We start from the raw sequence: 20158 nt of genomic DNA, 5'->3' as shown, positions 1-20158 counted from the left end.
GTCTAAGTTGATCATGGATAAGGCCTTTTGAAGTTGGGTTTAGAATCATAGGCTGCCCAGTACTGATATAATGAAACTCAGCAAAACTAAAAAAACTTCTACCAAACATTACTGTATACTTTTTAAAAAAATCTAATTTATATGGCATATTGAAAGTATTGAAAGGTAGGTCATAATAAGCTCCAAATACTACTGGCAGTATTAGTTGCATCCTCACAGTACTGTAAGAGGAGCAAGAAGCCACTTACAATGCATAAAGTCAAGACAGACTCATTTTGCCTTCTTGTTACATACTATGATACTATCAGCCCACTCCACAGCTTAGAAAGCTGAAGGCAAAACTGTAAAATCCCAAGTATAATTTTGGCCAGCTATTTGATTTAAAATTGCCAAGCAAAGAACACAGATCAAACAGACTTTATTTCTTCACATTTGTTGCAAGGAAAGAAAAGAAAAAGAAGCTTCTCTGCCCTGGCTGTGTTTCCATCCAAATGCATGCAATGAGTTTGCCTGTTTTTCCCAAGAAGATACTGCCCTCTACATGAATGGGGATTAGCATTCCCAAGATCTCCAGCCATACTGATTAGGATTTGTAGTCTTAACATATCTGAAAGGAACCAAATGGATGAAAAGTGGCTTAAATTGTGTTGAAATTTGATTCTTACAATTTAGCCCAGGCTTGCTGAGCTCTTAGGACTGGCTTGCAATTAGCCCCTAACAGGAAATCACTTAGGCAGCTAATGAAAATGCAATATGTAAGTAATCTGTCTATTGCAGCTGTAAGTCCCCATATTTTCCATGACAACTAAACAATCTTCTCTCATGTGAATTTTTAATTCAGTGCCAGCATAGTCTCTTCTGACTGATCCTATTGAGATTCAGGTTTCTTTCAAACCTTCTTCAACATAATCTGCTACTAGATTCATCCGGCAGTCCCTGAGAGCTTTTATTACATCCTCCACCTTTGCTTCCTTTCCCTTTAATTTTCGCCATTCTACAAGTGATTGCCTCAACTGTTCTTCCAGGTTATATGGATTAGCATCCCTAATCCTATCCAGTTTGGTATCTGAAATTCCAAGTTTTCGAGTGAGCATTTTCCAGTTCTTCCCAACTTGTTCACATATGATTTCAAAAGCTCTGTCCAGTTTATCTAGAAAGAAAAGTATACTACATGTCAAATAGCTGAATTACAGTGGGACACCTATGTACCTTCTATTATGCATCAAAATGTTTTATCCCTCCCTTGTCCTTCTCTGAAACTTTTGCTGGATAGGGTTTAATATTTACTCAGATTGAAATAAGGTCCGTACTACCCATTACCATCCAAATGAAGTGTGATATCTACAAATTCTGCTTAATTTTTGACAGTCTCAGTATCATACTATATGACAGTTCTTAAAGTATGGTCTAGGGGCCCCTAGAAGCCCCCAAGATCTTTTCAGGTAGTCCGCGAAGTCAAATATTTTTAAATTTTTCAGTTTTAATTTCTAATACAGTTAGTATTTATTTATTTATTATTCAAATTTTGTTACAGCCCATCTCCCCCAAAAGAGGAGATATAACCCACATAAACCAAAGCTCTTTGGGGTTCTCAATCATTTTTAAGAATGTAAAGGTGTCCTGAGATGAAAATGTTTGAGAACCACTGCTCTATAATATACTAATGAAGTAACATAACCTGGTCTTCTTTTCAATTTCTCTAGAGCAGTGGTTCTCAACCTTGGCAACTTTAAGATGTGTGGACGGCAACTCCCCATGCTGGCTGGGGAATTGATGTCCACACATCTTAAAGTTGCCAAGGTTGAGAACCACTGCTGTAGAGCGACCATGACATCCTAATTGCAGTGGGCCAGAAGGAGTGAAACCTTACCATCACCTGCTTTGCATTCCTTTCCCATGCAAGGAATCAAAAGAAAATCATCCTATCCTATAATGGCACGTTACTTCTGTTTAATTTCCGGGTTGGATGGGGTGTGGATATCAGAAACAAAATGAATGTGGGGCTATTCATGTCCCTTTCTCCAAACTTTCTGGGAATCTCTGAAATTTTGTTATTAATCAGCATAGTACCACCTTTCCTGACTTGGTACCCTCCTGAAGTGGCTGATGGGAGATTAATAAACACAGAGTCATTATAGAACTACCCCAGGATGATGATGATTTAAATTTTATTATGGCTGCTCCCTCCAAAGGCTGAAGCCTATTCTTCCCCAAAGTTTCCAGTTACATTTCTTTTTATATAAAACTCCTGAGTAAGACTGAGCGAGGTGCAATGGTTGCAGTTACTTAATGATATTCTTTCTTATATGTCTCTCTTCTCCCCTGCTCTTCTCTGAGGTACCCCAAATTTATTTTTGAGGGGCAAGAGATCTCTGGGCAGGGGAGGATGGGATAAGGGGCCAAGAACCAGCAGTTGAAGTGGAACATCTTGCATAGACAGAAGCAACCTGCCTTTTGAACAAGACACCTTGGACTTACTCATTCCACACAACACTCCTATAACTCCTTCTTACATTCCACAGAAATAACCCCAAAGAGTCCTGTAGCACTTACAGATCAACCCCAATGAGCTGAATATTTACCAAAAAGTAAATCCCCTCATAGCCAGTGGATGGATTGCAAACTAGCGCATGGAGGACTGCAGCCCTGCCTCTCAAGGACCAAAGCTGATTTCTTCAGATCAAAAAGAAAAAAGGCCAACTTACATTTCTGTTCAACATCTGGCTGATGATCACCATCTGTGGTTCTGATGAACTGCTCCAGTTGGGTCAGTAGATCTTCTCTTTTCAGAGTTTTGAGCATGCTTCTCAAAAACTCTACATCGCTGCATGCAATTCTTTCCTGTTCGAGGAGAAGGGTAAAAAGCTGGTTGCCACTGTCCACGCCCTCGAGTTTTTTTTTACCAATATGGCTCTGGCAAAGAAATTTAAGAGTTGCAAGCTCCTCTGGAGACAAGGCCCTTGAAAATGAATTCAGCAAATCCAAAAAGGGATCCATTCCTGGAAACCTAGAAAGAATACAGGCAAGGTTCAGAAGTTTTTGTTCAGAAAGTCAAACTTCAGGCACATTTTAAAACACGTTCTTTCTCTCTAATGCTGATTTCCTCTTTTCCGGAGAATGCTAACACACACACACAAACTGACCAAAAAGAATCCTAAAACGAGGACTACGAAGTCATCAAAAACATCCGGTTCGACCCCTAATTACGAAGAGATCTTTTTGGACTTTTCTAAACTGCTCCCCCAAAACTCCAGGCAACATTTTGCGTGATCGTGGCGAAATATACTCACTCAAGAATCTGAATTTCAAAGAAAAGAAACACTCTGAGACTTACTTCCTGCTTCCCTGACTTTGCCGCCTCCAGACGTAACAGGAGGAAGACGCTGCCCGAAGGACGCCCCGCCCCGTACCTCTCGCGAGGGGCCGCTCCGGAAGGTGGCGGTGCTGCCCAGCTTTTGCCGCGAACGTGTTAAATCCGTGCACCGTTGCATCCCGTAGGCGCTGAATGCATTACATGCCTACAGAATAGCGAAGATAAATGGGTTGTTTTTCTAGTTAACCACAGCATTAACGTGCTTTAAAAAGGACTGATGTCGTGTCCCTGCTGTGGTAAAAGTATTTCTGTTTTATTAAAAAGCCCGCGTAAGTTCATCAGTTGCTGTGTTGAATGTGCCTTCGATAAAGATTTCCGAGTCGCCGATAAAGTTCGTAATTCCCACTGATTTGCACTGGGCAGATTTAAGCATGCGTGGAACAGTAACAACCACTTAAAGATGCTCAGCTCTGGCTTAACGAGCTGGACAGAGGATGTTTCCAGGTAAGTCTTGAAGAGGAAATGGTGATGGTCATATTGGGTGGAAGATGTCATCCTTTGAGAACCACAACTTCTAGTATTCCCAGTCAGAACATAAGGTAAAGGTCGAAGTTCCCTCAAATTATGCTCAACTCTTGGGGACTTCATGGATACATACATGTAGCATCAGCATCAGCATTATACAGCATCAGGACAGTAATGGTTTGCCATTGGCTTCTTCCTGGATGTTTTCTCAGTTTCAGAGTTTAGCCCAGTGCTTCTCAATCTCAGCTTGAAGATGCATGGACTTCAACTCCCAGAATTCCCCAGCCAGCATGCTGGCTGGCAAATTCTAGGAGTTGAAGTCCACACAAATTCAAGTTGGTGAGGTTGAGCAACATTGTCTAGCCCACAGCCCTGGGGCTTCCTCGAGGTCTCTCTTGGACTGGAGACCACAGGAGAACCCTAGGGTTGTAGGCTAGACGATGAAACTGAGAAAACCTTGTGGTCTCCAGTGAGTACAGACCAGATCTTTTTTAGGTCTGCCACATGCTGTTTGTTTGTTTCTTTATCACATATTTCAATATTTTCCTTACTATCAAAGGACTCCAGGAGGTTCAGGTAAAACAAAACAGAAACCATGACATCACTAAAGTAATTCCATAAAATGATCAAAGGTAACGTGCAAATCAACAAGAACAATTAACCAGTGTCCTACCAATGGAGTCCATATCTGCCATCATTTAGCAGAAAATAGGTTTGAGCGGTATGGATATTTATTTTCTTTAATCCAGGAGTGATGCAATCTATATGATTTTTTTCTCCCAATGTAACCATAGTTAGCATCCAAGAAGTGTGAGTGATACTAATTTGTTCTACATGAAAAGTGCATTAGGTGTTAACATAGGATCCCCAGACATAGTAAAAAAAAAAGAGAGGCTATTGCAGGCATCCTCTTAGCTGCATGTAGAATTTTCTCTGCAAATTGAGATGGGACTGTGGTTGTTATATCTCAATTCTCCTAGAAGAAATTAAAAGGAAAATTTCACAGCCAGTGTCAATCCAGTGGTGATAAGCTTCTGGGCTAATAGGCTGTGGTCTAATTATTTGGTCTAATTTCTACTAGATGCTTCTTTTGTTTTAATTGATGTGCTAATAATTTACCTGATTATTTACCAGATTCTCAGAATTTCAATTTAAGACTCTTTAGGCTAAATTCAATTTGATCTCCATAAAATGTTCCCAAACTTATCTTAGCTTGTAAATATTCATTATAATTTGACTCTAAAGGATTGTTAGCATATATGAGGAAAATACGTTGGACCTCATATTCCAAGCTCAGCTGAGATCAAAAAGAATGCCCCTCCCTCCATTGGGAACTGGTGACCTTCCAGATGTTGTAGTAAAGGTAAAGGTTTCCCTTGACGTAAAGTCCAGTCGTGTCCGACTCTAGGGGGCGGCGCTCATCTCCGTTTCTAAGCCTTAGAGCCGGCGTTGTCCGTAGACACTTCCGGGTCATGTGGCCAGCATGATGACACGGAATGCCGTTACCTTCCCGCCAAAGTGGTACCTATTGATCTACTCACATTTGCATGTTTTCGAACTGCTAGGTGAGCAGGAGCTGGGACTAGCAACAGGAGCTCACCCTGCCGCGCAGTTTCGAACTGCCAACCTTCCAATCGGCAGCTCAGCAGTTTAACCCGCGGCGCCACCGCGTCCCTTCCAGATGTTGAAGAACTACAATTTATAGAATTCCTCCCATTGGCCATGCTGGCTATATGCCTGGGAGCTCAGTGCCAGGATCTGCATATAAGGATGAATCATTGAGGAAGCAGTGCACACAAGGCTGCTTTATCTGACAAGAATGTGTAAGATGTACTTGTTGAAGAGCACTTGCATTGGTGGGGAAAGTAAATGGGATGTAATGAAGAGAACCTTAAAGCGGGTTGAAAGCAAGTCTGGTCTTCAAGAAAAGAAATCTGCCCTTTATAGAGTGGCATCTGCTGAAATCTAGGAGAGGGAGCTCATCAAATTAGAAATGACAGGAAAAATGTGCCTCTCAACAGAAATAGCTGCAAACACATTAGTGCAGGAAGAAAAGAAATGGAACATTATGACAGTGCAGATGACAACGTGTTCTCTGTTTGAATGACAGCCTAGTCAAAGTCAGTTGAAAGACGGAGCCATAAAAAGGGGAAACTGAAGGCCCTGGAGTTATACATCAGCAAAGAGCATCTGTGTAGTGGAAAAAATGTACAGCTGTAACCATTATGGTGAGGAGTGAAGTGTTTAAATTGATCCTTGTCTACATGATGACATACGTATTAACATACTTAAATATTACACTGATAGCTCTTTTTGTGTGGATGGGATTAATTCCCTCTTTTTCTGGTATGCATCAGTGTCAGCCTTGGTGAGAATTAGATGGCACCACTTTTTTTAATGAGTTGCATGCAGCTCCCAACAAGGAAGGGTTTTTTGAGAGGAAAGCTCTCCACTGTGGAAGCAGCTTTAAGGTGCTTTTTAAAAAGAGTGCTATTGACCAAGCAACTTACAACAGGCAGTTGGATGAGTCTCTGCCATCTTGAATTTTTTCCTTCTGAACTGCTTTCCAGCAGAGAGAGAGTGAAAGAGAGATGCAGTGACCTGAGTCAAGTGATAAAATCCTCACTAATAACCTGGGATGTGCTGAGATTTGTGTATTGGCTGCTGCTTCATTCATCCCTTTGTGGAAACAACAGAACAAAGCAGGAAGCCACAGTCAGCTGTATTTTCCTGGTACATATGTCCTGGGAATTACAGTTTACAGCTCCCAACTTAAAACCTGGCTTCCTTTTTTGGTTTGTTTGTAAGCCATTAACAACTGTTGCTTGGCTCTACCCATCCTGGATTTTGACAATTTTTTTCCCTCTTGTATTCTCTATTTCCTTAGGGAAAACAACAGCTGTACATGTCACGAAATCAGAGCTGCTGCTGAACTAGGAGTCTGGAAAACCAACTGACTCGGAATGCAGGGTTGGTTCTGCTGTATGCTGCTATGTGGTCAGACTCCTATTCTAGCTCGGTATGTTTTTCTTTCTGTCATGAGTCATCTCCCCTTCTCAGGAAGTGCAAACAGTTTTGCTTTGTTAAAATTCTGTATAAAAGGGAGTCGCCTTACCCATTTCCAGAGAGTATATTATCTTCCGTTCTATCAATACCTTGTACAGGATATGACTGTACGATTACTCATACGTATCCAGGATAACACATTAAAATTAAGGGTATACTTCTGTCCCATTCTCCCTCCCTTTTAAAATGGAAATTATTGCTCTCTGTTGTAGCAACCCCAAATTTTATATTGAAGCTCAGGCATAAGCACTGTATGTATTCAAAATGCATGCCAAACATATATTGCCAGTTGCCAGATTCTCAAAATGTACGTGGTCACTTACTAATATTACCAAGTGCAGTATGACTGTTCACACACAGATTTTTTGCAGAACTCTGGTGGAAGTCTTAGATAAACGTTTACTTTCTTGCCCTCATCGTGTTTTATAAACCATCCCAGCCTTGCAGTAGCAGTTACACCACTCAAATGTGAAACTCAAATACAGTAAAGCAATTCATGTTTATTTTGCTCCTAATGATTGCATGTGTATTGGCAAGTTTCACACACACTATTAAGTCATAATGTAGTTTGCTCCAGCCATTGCAATTTGTAAGTCTTATCTCAGTCTCGTCCCATATTTTAAAAAATCTTGTGCTGATAACTTTCCATTTTAGCTAAAATTCCCTACTTAGGATGGTACAGAAGGCATATTGTATACGTTTTATCTTCCCTATATGAGGAGATGAGTTCAACGGGACCAGGCCAGCCTTGATCAGCTATTTCCCAGGGTGGGTATATGTACCTTATGTAAGAAGACAGGAAGTTACCATTGAGTTGTGCGGCCTTTGAAATCTATACTATGAATGAATGAATGAATGAATGAATGAATGAATGAATGAATGAATGAATGCCATTAGTATTCCTTAAAAAATCATTGCCTTCGAAGTATTTTCTCCTTTCTTTGCTCAAAAGGACAATGCTTTTGCTTATGGCCAGGATAGCAAGGACGGGTTGGACAACCTAATGCTATTTTTGCAATACTTTATTTCAATATTTCAAGGGATGTCTTAGTTAAAGATCCTGAATGAGGAAAGCTAAAAACAAACAAACAAATGGCTTAGTAGAATGTATGAACCCACCCAGTATATGAAAATAGAATCTATGAAGTGTTGCAAAATAACACAAAATGCTAAGTGATTAGATATTAGATGTACTGTACATGAACAATACTGGGGAAACTGCTGAGGAGCCTTCAATATATTTTTATATGATGAAAATGCAAGATAATTTAATGGCGTTCCTGATCCAAAGGCAGCTTTGACTCACATTAGTAGGAAAATTAGCTGAAGGTGTATGGTATCCAGAGCCAAATTATTTTGATAGCTGAGATAGAAGTCCACAGATACCGTTTCCCTGGAAGGAAAAATATAAGGTATAACCAGCAGATTGCTGCTTTTTTGCCCTGGCTTCATTGTGTGTGCCATTACACACCTACTCACAGTAGGCGTAGCTGTGGCAGATAGAAAACTTTATGCACTGGACCCAACAGCAAAAAAAAAAAAAAAAAAAAAAGTTTTCCTGTATCAATTCAGCCTTTAAATACTTCTTTGCAATTTGCTTTTCAAGCAAATAGATGATGTGGCACAGAATTAAATAATTGCATTTCAAGAGTGGCTTTTAAGTATTTTTAAATGGTTAAGTTTTTTCCTTTGCTACTGTTATATTGACTAAAATCATTTTTGTAAAAAGTTATTGTTCTCATTGCCAAACCAAACTTCTCAAAATTTGGCATGCCATTATGGGAAAAAACCCCCTCAAAGTCCTGCATATGGAAATAATTGCACAAGGATGACAAAGATACCCATGAATTTGTTAGCAGACTGAATGTAATATAAATTAATTTCAAGGGTGAAAAACAAAAACCATTTTTTTGGGAAACTCCATTAGGGAGAAGCAGATGTGAAGGAACAACATCTAAAAATACTTAAGTGCTCTAACTTCTTTAAACCAGATTATTTACAAAAGCCATTTTCTTGGGAAACTCCATTAGGAAGAAGCACAATCAGTTATGAATTGTTTCTTTTGGCTTGAATCAATCTAGAGATATTTGTGCTGACTGTCTGGAAGTCTTGCCCCTTCCAGGCACTAAGGAGATACGACCCACTCTGTAATCCATGTTAAGAAAGTGGCATGGTGTGCCAAATCTGAAGCCACTCGAATCCTGTAAATTATTTTTATTGGACTATACGTAGTCCATTACTTGTATATGCCATAAACATTTCTTGTGTGTGCATCTTGTTTTCAATATATATTAGAATAATTTGGAAAATTAAATCTTAGTAAAATATTCATTTCAACAGCTGCAATTCTCCCTAACCAAGACAATTCTAGGGTTTTTTTAAAATCAGGAAATATCTACTCTTATATTTTTTTCCAGATCTGAGATTTGAATTCTTTCATCCTATGTTCATGTGTGTTTTTGTATAGGTAAATAAGCAATGCCAAATATATGTTAAATCAAATGTTTCAGCAAGGTTTTTTAATCTGTACTCCATTTTCAATCCTGTTTGCTTTGCCAAAAACCAATATCCCTTGTCTTTCCCATTTAATACATTCAGTTCTAATTTCAGTTCAAACCAGTTTGTCTGGTTTTTGCATCGTAGTTATTGCAAGGAGCTTGGCTGCTCAGTGGCAGAATTTTGTATCAGACAGTTTCCTATGTTTTTCTAATCCTCATTTAGAGAAAGGCTGTAGATCAAAAGTAGATCATAAGCTCTGAATGTAGAAAGCTATAGATTTGATCCCTGACATCTTTAGGTGGGGGTGGAGAGCTGTTTTCAGTGTTAACAAGCTGCAGTGTCCCCCTGTATGAGGTAGAGGATCTGCTACATGAGATATTCTAATAGAGATGATAAGATTCTTGTTTCTGTCACAGCAGATGGCAGCTTAATATTTTGATCTTCTCTTGGTACCACTGCATGTTAAGTGGACTTGCTTTCATTTTATTTTTCTGCTGTGCTGGGCAGCTTACATTTTAAAAGTAAGAACAATAAAACAAGAGGGAAAGATCTTGAACGTCTGGAAGGAACAAACACAACACCCCAAAGAAAAACTAACAGGGCCTTAACAGCCACTCTATGCCTAGGCCTGGGAGTAAAGCCAAGTTTTCAAAGACGTTTGGAACATCATCAGGCTGGGAGCTTTATGGCTTTCTGGAGGAATGCGTTGAAGTAGAAAGACCAGCTTCGTATATAAAAACAGGTTCATTGAACTAAATCAAAGCAAGCTGGTGATCAAGAAAATAATGATATAGGCAAACCCTGTCTGTATTGCATTCACTTAAGGAAGGTATGCAGAGGAGAATGAGCTGCCATCTATTTTGCAATGTTATAAAATAAGGCAAAACACAGCAGTAAACCCTGAATGGGCCTGAACTTGGAAGGTGACATACTGGCTGGATTCACATCTCTGACTGTAAAATCATGGCACTACGTGAAAGAGCACTCCCTTTCTGTTATGCATGGCTTTGGTGCTTGTATTGTGGTATGTTTTTAGGAAAACAACAGAAACTCCACCGTACCATGCTCTCATGGTTATAGCAGTAGCATTTCAAGGAAGGTGGTGGTACAGTTAGTTAAATTCATCAGCATGTGTCTCTCCAGATGTGTTGGCCCATATCTTCCATGCCAGATGGGGGAATTATGGGAGTTGACGTCTAATATGTTTACACTGCGTAAGTCTACATTATGTTTGCTGATCAGGTGATGTCTTATTCTCTTCTATACATAACAAACTGTTTTCCCCTGACAAGTGTCCCCCACTGTTAATGATTCCTACCACTTACAATCTGAATTGTTTTTATGAAAAGAAATTGGATGGAAGAAGTGGGGAAATATGGAATAATTGTATGTGGAAAATACTGCCTGGACCTACCATAAAATTCTGTGCAAACATTGGACAAGGAAAGTCTTATCTGGAAGCACCCAAACCTCGATTTTGAAAATCTCTGAATGTAGGAAGATCTTCCAGAAGGCAAGGAGTGACAGTGTTCTCAACACTTACTGAAATCCTGACACATAAAATCTGTTTCAGTTGACATACTATGTATCTCAAGTTCAACACCATTCTCCTCTCCTCTTCAAATGAATACAGAATGGCACAGAATGGCATTTTGTCAGAAAATTTAAATGAGTATTAGTTATACAAATAAATATTCAACAAAAAACTAAAGAGCTTTAGTATGCATTTACTTTTCTTTAAAAAAAAGAAAGTCCATGAAAAGGAACATGATATAATTTTCTAGATACAACATTATATACAAAACCCTTTTTCAAAAAATGTAGTACAAAAGAAACTATAAAAGAATCATAAGCAGTTGTTATTTTTAATGATCTCAGAAAATGAACATTTCTAAGTATATAGTCTTAATATTTACAGGAATGTCAATATTATGCCAACATTTTAAGATTATTCTTTACATTTTTTTAATTTCCAAATCCTCCCCCACCCCAGGCTATTTGGGCCATCCATGTCAACTGCAAGTTCATAAAACATGAGATGAACCTCATATTTTTTGTATAGTTCATTCTTCCTAATTTCTAGTGAAAATAATTGGGATATAATAGTTCAGTATAAATTATACCTGATTATATATTATCTAGGGAGACTAATAGGAAAATCAGAAAAGGATTAACTGGTGGTTGTGAAAAGAAGTAATTATACCCTACCTTACTACTTTCTTGATTCCCTTATACTGTAGTCATGCCCATCTGCAATCTGTTTACAAATGTAGCTTGCTTTCCCCAATGTTTTTTATTTTGTTTTGGCTAATGAAGGGAAATGAAATCAGTTCCTGTCTTAATACTGACTGTTCTCAGCTGCTCTAACATTGTATAAAGCTGTATTTACAAACAGAACTGGGGACATCAGTTCCTCTGATCAAGAGTGAGTTCTGATTTCCATCTTTCCTCTTCAAAGAATATACATATAGTATTGCTGCACAGTGCTTCAGATATGAAGGGGGAAAAATGGTGTTTGGAGTGTGCAAGAATGCTCATGTACCCACATCTGCAAGTTCTTAAAGCAGCTATGTCTTTCTGTGGACTGTGTAGTTGTCCTCTACCGTTGCAGTGCAATCTAAAATTTAAAGAGTTGCTGATAGATGCTACATGCAAGTTTCTGCAGGCTTGGCTCTGAAGAACCTTTTCCCTTTCAAATTCTAAGTGCTACTATTATGCAGTAGTCTGGTCTGCGCAATTTTTTTTTAGTTTATTATTATAATAAATAATTCTCAGTAGTATTTTTTTATACGTTACTTCAAAAAAGTTGGGTAATTGGGTTCATAATTAACCCAAGAATCATACAATTAATGTTTTGGAAGTTTGGCTTTTGTTGAACATAAACTTCTTGTGAGTTTATGTTTGGTGGTAGGGGAGATTGAACAGGAGCTCAAAATGCAGTGACAGAAACTATAATTTGTCTATCTATATCTATATGCACAAATGTTTATTTACATTAGAAAATATATAAACCTACTAAAGCCTGGAACAAATTAAACTTTAAATCCTTCTGTGTGTCATCACATCTAACACAAAACATTTTTTAGTACTGCAAGTGGAAACAAACTTCCATCTGCATCAAGTAACAAAAAGAAATTTGAATGTTCACAATATCCAGTATCTTTGGATGGGACACTTTGGCATCTAAAATTAATTGAATGCTTGCATAGTGAAATCCGAATTCATGCATACAGGTCAGTATATAAACATAAGCTATTCTACTTCGTATAAAGCTCTTAGCACAGTTAAAACACATTTATTGGATCAGGTCAAATATTTTTTCTTCCACAGATCCTATGTCAAGAAAGGTAGATAAGGCTGATTACATTTATAATAAAAGATTTTTAAATAAGATTTTAAAATAAGTGACATTCCTGCAGTTCAATTTACAAGAAGCAGTTATAAACAAAAAAACAAGCCCTTTATTCAGAATAATCTTTGGCAAGAGTATTATGTTTGAACAAAATTTCATTAACATAATACATTTTCACATACAGAGATTATTGGACAAATTATATTTAAAAAGAACTGAATTCATTGCATAATTTATATTAAACTAATAAATATTACAAAATGGTGGTTTTATGTTAAATAATTTTGCAACAAACTTTTAAAACTGAAAAATAACAGTCTTGGACATTTGCTTTTTGAATAAACCACACAGTATGCTTACTTGCAATATACCACCAGCCTTAATTGCAAATGAAATTAAGTTTGATTTCATTTCTCTACTTCATTCTCAGTCTATACTACATGACTAATTTGGTATATTTTATGATGTCCTGCAGCTTATATTGAGGCAAATTGTTATGCAAAACCATGCATTCATGAAATCTGCATGGCTGAAGTGACAGGCTCTGGCACAGGTTTAACCTTTTGGAAAATGTAGGTAAGACTGAACTGATGCATTGTCAAGGAACGCACATACTGTGCTGGTATCTATAATTCTGATTCTGATTCCACACCTTCATTGGCTTATCTATTTTTAAACCATCCTTTTTCAGCAATTAATTACCCTGTTCCTAAGCACCTCGCCAGTCAGTATTTTCATGGGAGACCATCCATAAATACTAGGGCTGCAACCTAGACTTGAATGTTGAAACAGCCCAAATCCAAAAATCATCCCAGAAGATGGCAGTGGCAATCCACTTCAATACTGTTGCCAAGAAAGCCACATGGTGTCAAAACAGTCATTAGGCATTGAATGTGACTCCAGGGAGGCTTTGCTTTTTATCCTATATATATATACACACATACATACGTACATACACACACAGCACACACACACACACACAGTAGCTGTAGCTGAGTCTTGGCAAGGCTCTTCCAGGTCTAGGATTTATAATCTAGATCTGCCTCTTGGATTACTTTGAAAGGACTGTTGTCGTGTTCTTTGGCTGCCCAGACCCTGTCAACTGTGCTGTTTGTTTCTAAATGTCTGGCAGAAGCAGAGTATGTGAAGATTGCCTAGTGACCACTAACTGACTTTCCCTATTCCTTCATTTCTCAAATCAGATGCTTGCTGTCAAAAAAAGTAATAGATACTGTTGGGCCTTCAGCAGGAATGAAGAAGCAAATACTGCATGCTGATTTCTAACACAAAGACACTGAAGGTTGGACATCCCTTTATATGTTGTCCATGATACACCTGCACCTCATCAACCTTTCAACCACATACCATAGCTGAAGAATTCTGAATACAAAATAGTGCTGTGTATGTGTATGTATAGGTTCTTTTTATTATTATATATGAAGGTCACACAAATTCCCAGTTGGAACTATTTTAAAGAGACATGGACAAAATATGACACATGCATGACCATCAGACCTGATGAGAGGCATGTATACATTGTTTCATATTTGCTATCCATATCAACAAGTCAAGCCCTGTGCATTCCTTCTATCTTGGCTTGCTGATATATGGATGGCCAAGGGCAACATTTAAAGTGAAAATTGGCTTGAAGGGCTATGGAGTCAATCTTTATCAAGATTTATTCCTGTTTTGGCTGGACTTTTTATATCCACAGAACTGCTTTACAATATGTTGTTGTGGCAAGTCTTAGGATTGGTTGACACATGGTAATTGGATTGCTGTTCATGGGTTCCTCAAATTTCCAGGAAAAACTTTGTTTCAAAATCTGTAATGTATTTGTTTTCTCCCTTCACCACTTTGGCCTGCTGGTTTTCTCTAACATTTGTGCCATCCATTTCCACCCGCCCTCTCCTTGAATTGTTCTACTGCTTTCTAAGAATGCAGAGATTACAAACTGATCCTCTACTACCCTTCCACAGCAGGCTAATTAAAATGTTTAGCTATTTGAAGACAAAAAATAAAGCTAGGGTCCATTAGAAGTCCATACTGGCCATCTTTTCATTATCATTTTTGGATGCCCAGCCACTGGTGATGGGCACAGGAGAACCTTCCTTCGAGGCCAACTGCAATGTTTCTTAATTCTGCTAAACATTTTCACTTTCTTATTTTTAATCTGATATGAATATATTTTTTAAAAAAAGAGAATCTAAAAAGAACTATAATAAAATGTCGCTTATATGACTGTTAAAGTTACCAGAACTTAAGATAATCACTAGTGGATCACACCTGAGTTCCACCTAGTCTAGCACCCTGATTCCAGATACTACCATGCAGTTTATTAGCAATGCATAAAAGCAAGAACTTTACATTGTTGTATATCTGCTATACTTAATTTCCTGTACTGCCTCTGAACAATTGCACCAACTAGTTACCATACTACTATTCATTTGTTAAACTATTCTCAGTAGATGGTATAATCTCTTTTAAAAGACATAATTTGGTAATCACGGATTGTGTGACACCATATTCACTTTTTTTCTGTTCTGAACTTGCTCCTGATCAATTTTCTTAAGACAACTCTAGTATTATGAGGGGACAAAATTGCACATCTCTGTATTGGCTCCATGATATTCATAACTTATAATTTCTATCATATGATCCCATAGTAAAAAAGGAAAAAAGCTCCTAGGAGGGTGCTCAAACAAATGCTTTGACCATTTCAGTGTGGAAAAGAGCAAGAGAAATGAATCAGACTTGAAAAAGACAGAGAAGTTGTAAAAATGGAAGAAAATAATATTTAGAAATGAGCAGCTAGGCCAAAATACTTAATATAAAAGGCATTATGACCTAGGCCAGCACTCTGGTCAGTGAAATGACAGAATCATATTAATGTTTTAGAAAGATGCAGTGTCCTTAAATATATTATTTTTGGCTTCACTGAGCAGAGATGACACAGAACCATAACTGATAATACATTTATTTAATGTGTTCCTTCAGCAACAAGGCTTCCAGGCTTGTGGTGGGCAGTGCGATTTGCTAGTATTTCTGTGTGCTCTTAACTCAGGACACTTTTTCTTCAAAGGTCCCTCAGTGCTTGGGGAAATTGTGCTGATGCTAATACTCCGTCTTGTTCTCTGGAGTCCCCTCTGGAATATGCACTAGACACTCTGAATTATTAAGCTAAATGCCCTGCCACAAATCGTTCATCTTTCATAGAAGAAGAAATGAAAGACAGTCAAGTGATTTGCTCTCACTACTGCTGAGACCAAGATTACAGTGATCTGAGTCTGACAATTCTATTTACTAGAGAAAGTGAAATGCAGATGAAGTGATGAATTGAGGCAAGAATCCCAAATGGAAAACAAAATATTCTTGCTACTGCATTCACTTAGGAGAAAATGCAGGGTATTTAGCATATTGTCAAAGAAATTTAACAGGATTTCTGCTTGTAAAAAAGGTGGCAGATTCAAGTCAGAGCTTTGTCGCCACAGCCTTGCAAAAAGCACTCCACAGTATAATATTTATTATATTTTTTTGCATATTGCAAGGCTCCAGGTGTAGCTTATCAGGAATGAGGATCTCATTATTATTCCAATACTTGGAGTTTAGTTTGGTTCATACATTTTATCATATTTTAATAAATACACTAATATAAAATTCTTAGAGAAGAGTCTAGAGAATCCTATCTTCTTTTAAAAAATAAAACAGTGATAGCTATATGCTAACTATGCAAGTTACATATCTATTTATATATTAAAAAAATCCCTGCATTATTTTTGTGCAAAAAAAGAAAAAAGAAAACTTGTCAGAAATAGAATATGGTCCTCCCTTTCTGTAAGAACATTACTTCTCACATAGATATAAGCAAAACAGTTGCACATGCTTAAACATGCACCAGGTTGTCAAAGTATGAAGTTCTATCATTTAAGTGTTGGCTGCTTTATGAATGGAATGCCCCAGCGTAAAACAACTTCTTCTTCTATACATCAACATGGCATGAGTGACAGGAAGACACACTCCCTCTATGGCTCATTGATGACCTGGGACTATGATTGTTACAGTTTTCACCTCTCCTTTTATCCTTGTCCCTCCAGGTTTCTAGCAGCTGCAGCTTTCCTTGTTCTTCTTTCATGAAGACTTCCACCATGAGAACTTTCTCTTTGTGAATCTGCTGACTAATGTCCTTGGGAATGTCTGGGATAATCCAGTCAACAAAGTCACTCATAAACATAACCAAATTCTGAAAAATAAGAACAAAAGAGAAAACGTTAGCCAACTCAAAATTAAGGCCTGACATATACATACATACATTGATTTCAGTGAATTATTAAGAGTTCACATATACAGTATTTGTGATTTCCACGTAGGTGTCAGGACACTGCATGTACTGCTTAATTCCTGAGGTGCATGCAACAGTATGTTGGCTTGCAAGGTAGCCTCTAGCTAGGATCTCTAGTTTGCACAGAATAGTATGAGTATGCTTGGGGGAAAATGGCTTTGATTGCACTTTGGTATGCTGAATGAGTGTGCCAATATTGACCAGTATGTCCTTAGTGTTAGCAGGAAATGCTGCATGTGATTCTTTCTGATGAAAAACAGAGAGCCTTGGTGAAAGATATAATGATATATTACATGAATGTGGGATAAATCCTTTTTTGATAGTGTTGCAGGTAGATGAAGAAATGGAAGAAATGAGAGAGAAGGTAGAATGACTGCAGGAAAAGAAAATACAAGCCCTATGTAAATACACACACACACACACACACACAATATACACACACCCTCTCTCTACACGCACACACACACAATATATATATATAAATATAAATATATGTATGTATACACACACACACTATATATATATATATATATATATATATATATATATATATATATATATATATAAATAAATAAAAAGACAGATCAAGCTCCAATAGAAAGTGGATGAAAGGAACAAGGAGGTAGAAGCTTCTTGAATCAGAAGTTACAGAGTGCCACCAAGTAAGCAGAGGTAAACTAATGGGAAGATGCTTGAAGAAACAATGAAGTAAAAGAGGCTGAAAGGAAAAATGCATATAAGACAATAATTGCTGCAAAACATTGGGAAGAAAGGTACTGTACAATGTATATATAGAGAAAAAGATACTGTAGTTGCAAAGAATGTAGTAAAAACAGCAGGGAATGGTTTAAATTAAATGAGGCAGAGAAAATGCAAAGTAATTTTGATGGATATAAAATTGTTTTGGAAGTGGGTAAAAAGAACTAAACAAGAAACTTTCAGCAGAGCATATGGATCTAAAGTAAAAGTAGTGAAATGATTTGGGATGAAACTGAATTGATGGAATGCTACAAGGAGTATTTTAGAGTTTTGTATGGGAATGATAGTGATATGCTGAAGAATACAATTGAAACAAATGCTGTAAATGTTAGTGTCAGAGAAAAAATAATGAAAAAGAAGTCATAAATGCTGTGAGTGTTGAAAATTGGTAAGGCTTTAGGTGTAGATAGTATAAGTGGAGAAACGTTAAAATACAGACGTGGTTTGCTTATAGAGTGGCTATAAAACTTGTTTAATATCTGTGCCTGATGAGTGGGAAAATGTCACTACTGTTTTCTTATGCAAAAGGAAAGTAACCGAAAGTGAATACAAAAGTACAGGGGGATTAGTTAAGTATCTTGGCAATGTCTGGCAGAGAATATTTGATAGACTGTATGAAGCAATGAGCAGTATGGATCTGAACATTAATATATCAAGAATGAAGATAACAGTATTTGACAAGAAAAAATTGAGTGAACCATTGTATATGTGGCAAAGAGCTAGACCAAATAGATAAATTCATATATTTCAGTACAATGTTTATTAAAGATAGGAAAATGGAAATGTTTTAAGATGCACTGTGCTAATAGAAAGGTAGCTTGTGGTCTGTTATGAGGAATGAATATTTGTTGAAAGAAGTAAAACTGGTTATGTATAAGAACATGCTTATGCTCACTTTGTTCTATGGAAGTCAGAGTTGGATATGTCAGGAGAAACATAAAAGTAAATTGAATCCAGTAGGAGTGAGGTACTTAAGTGTGTGTGGTAAAACAAGAAGTGATAGGATCAGGAATAAATAGCTGAATGAATGTGGACTGAATACAAAAATGACTGATCTGAATGAAAGAAAGTACATCGAGTCATATATATTGAGTACACTTGGTCGTGCAGAAAGCATGAATGGGAATTGGATTGAAAAACAAATACATAAAGAGTGAATGATCTGAGAGGAAGACTAAGAAAATCATGACTGCCTGGAATTGATGAGTCCTGTTAAGAAGAACAAAAGGGATTTATGATGAAATGTCTAGCAGACCCTGCGGATGTGGAGGAAAGAGTAGGATCATCATAGCAGGATTGTTACAGAAAAGGTTTAGTTGGGGGGGGGGGAAGTGTGAGAAACAGACTCAGAGTAACTCTGCCTTAATTATGCTAAGTATTAGTTGATCTAGAGAATTATCTTGGTGGGCTTTCAAGAGTCTGTTACATTAACCTACCACAATAAAAGATAATGCCAGAAATCTAAGTGGGTCTTGTTTCCTGAGTCTGCCACTCTTGAAAAACTTGAAAAACTACAGTATATATGAAGTGATGTATGGACATGGTGGAAACAAGGATGATTTGCAAGGATAAAAGGTATGGAAAAGTCTAGTGAATTATGTCTAATTTCAAATATGTTTCCTTTTCTTTTTCTTATGTCTTGCTTTTAATTTCTTAGGCTTACTATTTCTTACACCTTTTCTGTACTCTGTATAACACTGTTTACCCTGAAAGGGGACAGTGTGATGAATATGTATGAATACACATGGGTTTGTCTCATAGAAATTCAACAGAACTTAAGTGCTGAACTTTAACTAGAGATTGTGCCCCAAATATATACATCAGTGTTTCTCAACCTTAGCAACTTTAAGGTGTGTGGACTTCAACTCCCAGAATTTCCAGCCAGCAACTTAAAGTTGCTAAGGTTGAGAAACACTGATATACAGTACATGATCCAAATCTAAATAAACTACCTAGCAGTGAAGCTTGAAAATATGTTCCACTTAGTCAAACTGCTCCCAAGATTAGAACTGAATGATAATGAGCATTAACTATAAACCACTTCATGAAATTAATATATGATTTATGTCTCTGCATAATGTACATAATCACATATTCTGAAAGCCCCTGACAAAGCAGCGATGGATGGAATTCCTTGATGTCAGCTTTAAAATTAATTGATGTAGCTCTGCTTTCCTGTAAACAACTTTTAATGTAAAAAAATTAGTAAAGGAAAGTTATTCTATAACTTGTGAACAGCACAACTGTCAACTATGAATTTTTTGATTTGAGAGCTGATGTAGGTGTAGACAAATGAAATATACAC

The 20158-nt window shown here is 37.4% G+C and overlaps 2 protein-coding genes across 4 annotated transcripts in view; both read right to left on the bottom strand.

Moving 5' to 3' along the window:
* Positions 1–402: 402 nt before the first annotated feature.
* FADD (Fas associated via death domain) lies at positions 403–3036 on the bottom strand. The gene is made up of 2 exons (XM_063293199.1): positions 2706–3036; positions 403–1150 (listed from the first exon to the last, which is right to left on the bottom strand). Exons 1-2 carry the CDS (start codon positions 2995–2997, stop codon positions 879–881), a joined length of 564 nt encoding a protein of 187 aa, XP_063149269.1. The 5' UTR covers positions 2998–3036; the 3' UTR covers positions 403–878.
* Positions 3037–11114: 8078 nt separating this feature from the next.
* Positions 11115–20158, bottom strand: part of ANO1 (anoctamin 1) — a 139373-nt gene continuing 130329 nt past the window's right edge. For all 3 annotated transcript variants that reach the window (XM_063289588.1, XM_063289589.1, XM_063289590.1), the window contains one exon: positions 11115–16995. In XM_063289588.1, coding sequence (XP_063145658.1) covers positions 16735–16995 — 261 coding nt within the window. In that variant the 3' untranslated portion in view covers positions 11115–16734. The remainder of the gene's footprint in view (positions 16996–20158) is intronic.

Source organism: Candoia aspera, chromosome 1 (genome assembly GCF_035149785.1).
Source record: "Candoia aspera isolate rCanAsp1 chromosome 1, rCanAsp1.hap2, whole genome shotgun sequence".
Classification (NCBI taxonomy): Eukaryota; Metazoa; Chordata; class Lepidosauria; order Squamata; family Boidae; genus Candoia; species Candoia aspera.
Note: the sequence above shows the minus strand (reverse complement) of the source record. Positions and strands in the feature narration are given on the sequence as shown.

What these genes read in the sequence shown, in the direction of transcription:
- FADD (XM_063293199.1), bottom strand. Translation starts at nt 2,997, where the DNA reads ATGGATCCCTTTTTGGATTTGCTGAATTCATTTTCAAGGGCCTTGTCT. An exon ending in GCCAGATGTTGAACAGAAAT is followed by an intron (nt 1,151 to 2,705) that starts GTAAGTTGGCCT and finishes TTTTCTTTCTAG; the next exon opens with ATAAACTGGACAGAGCTTTT.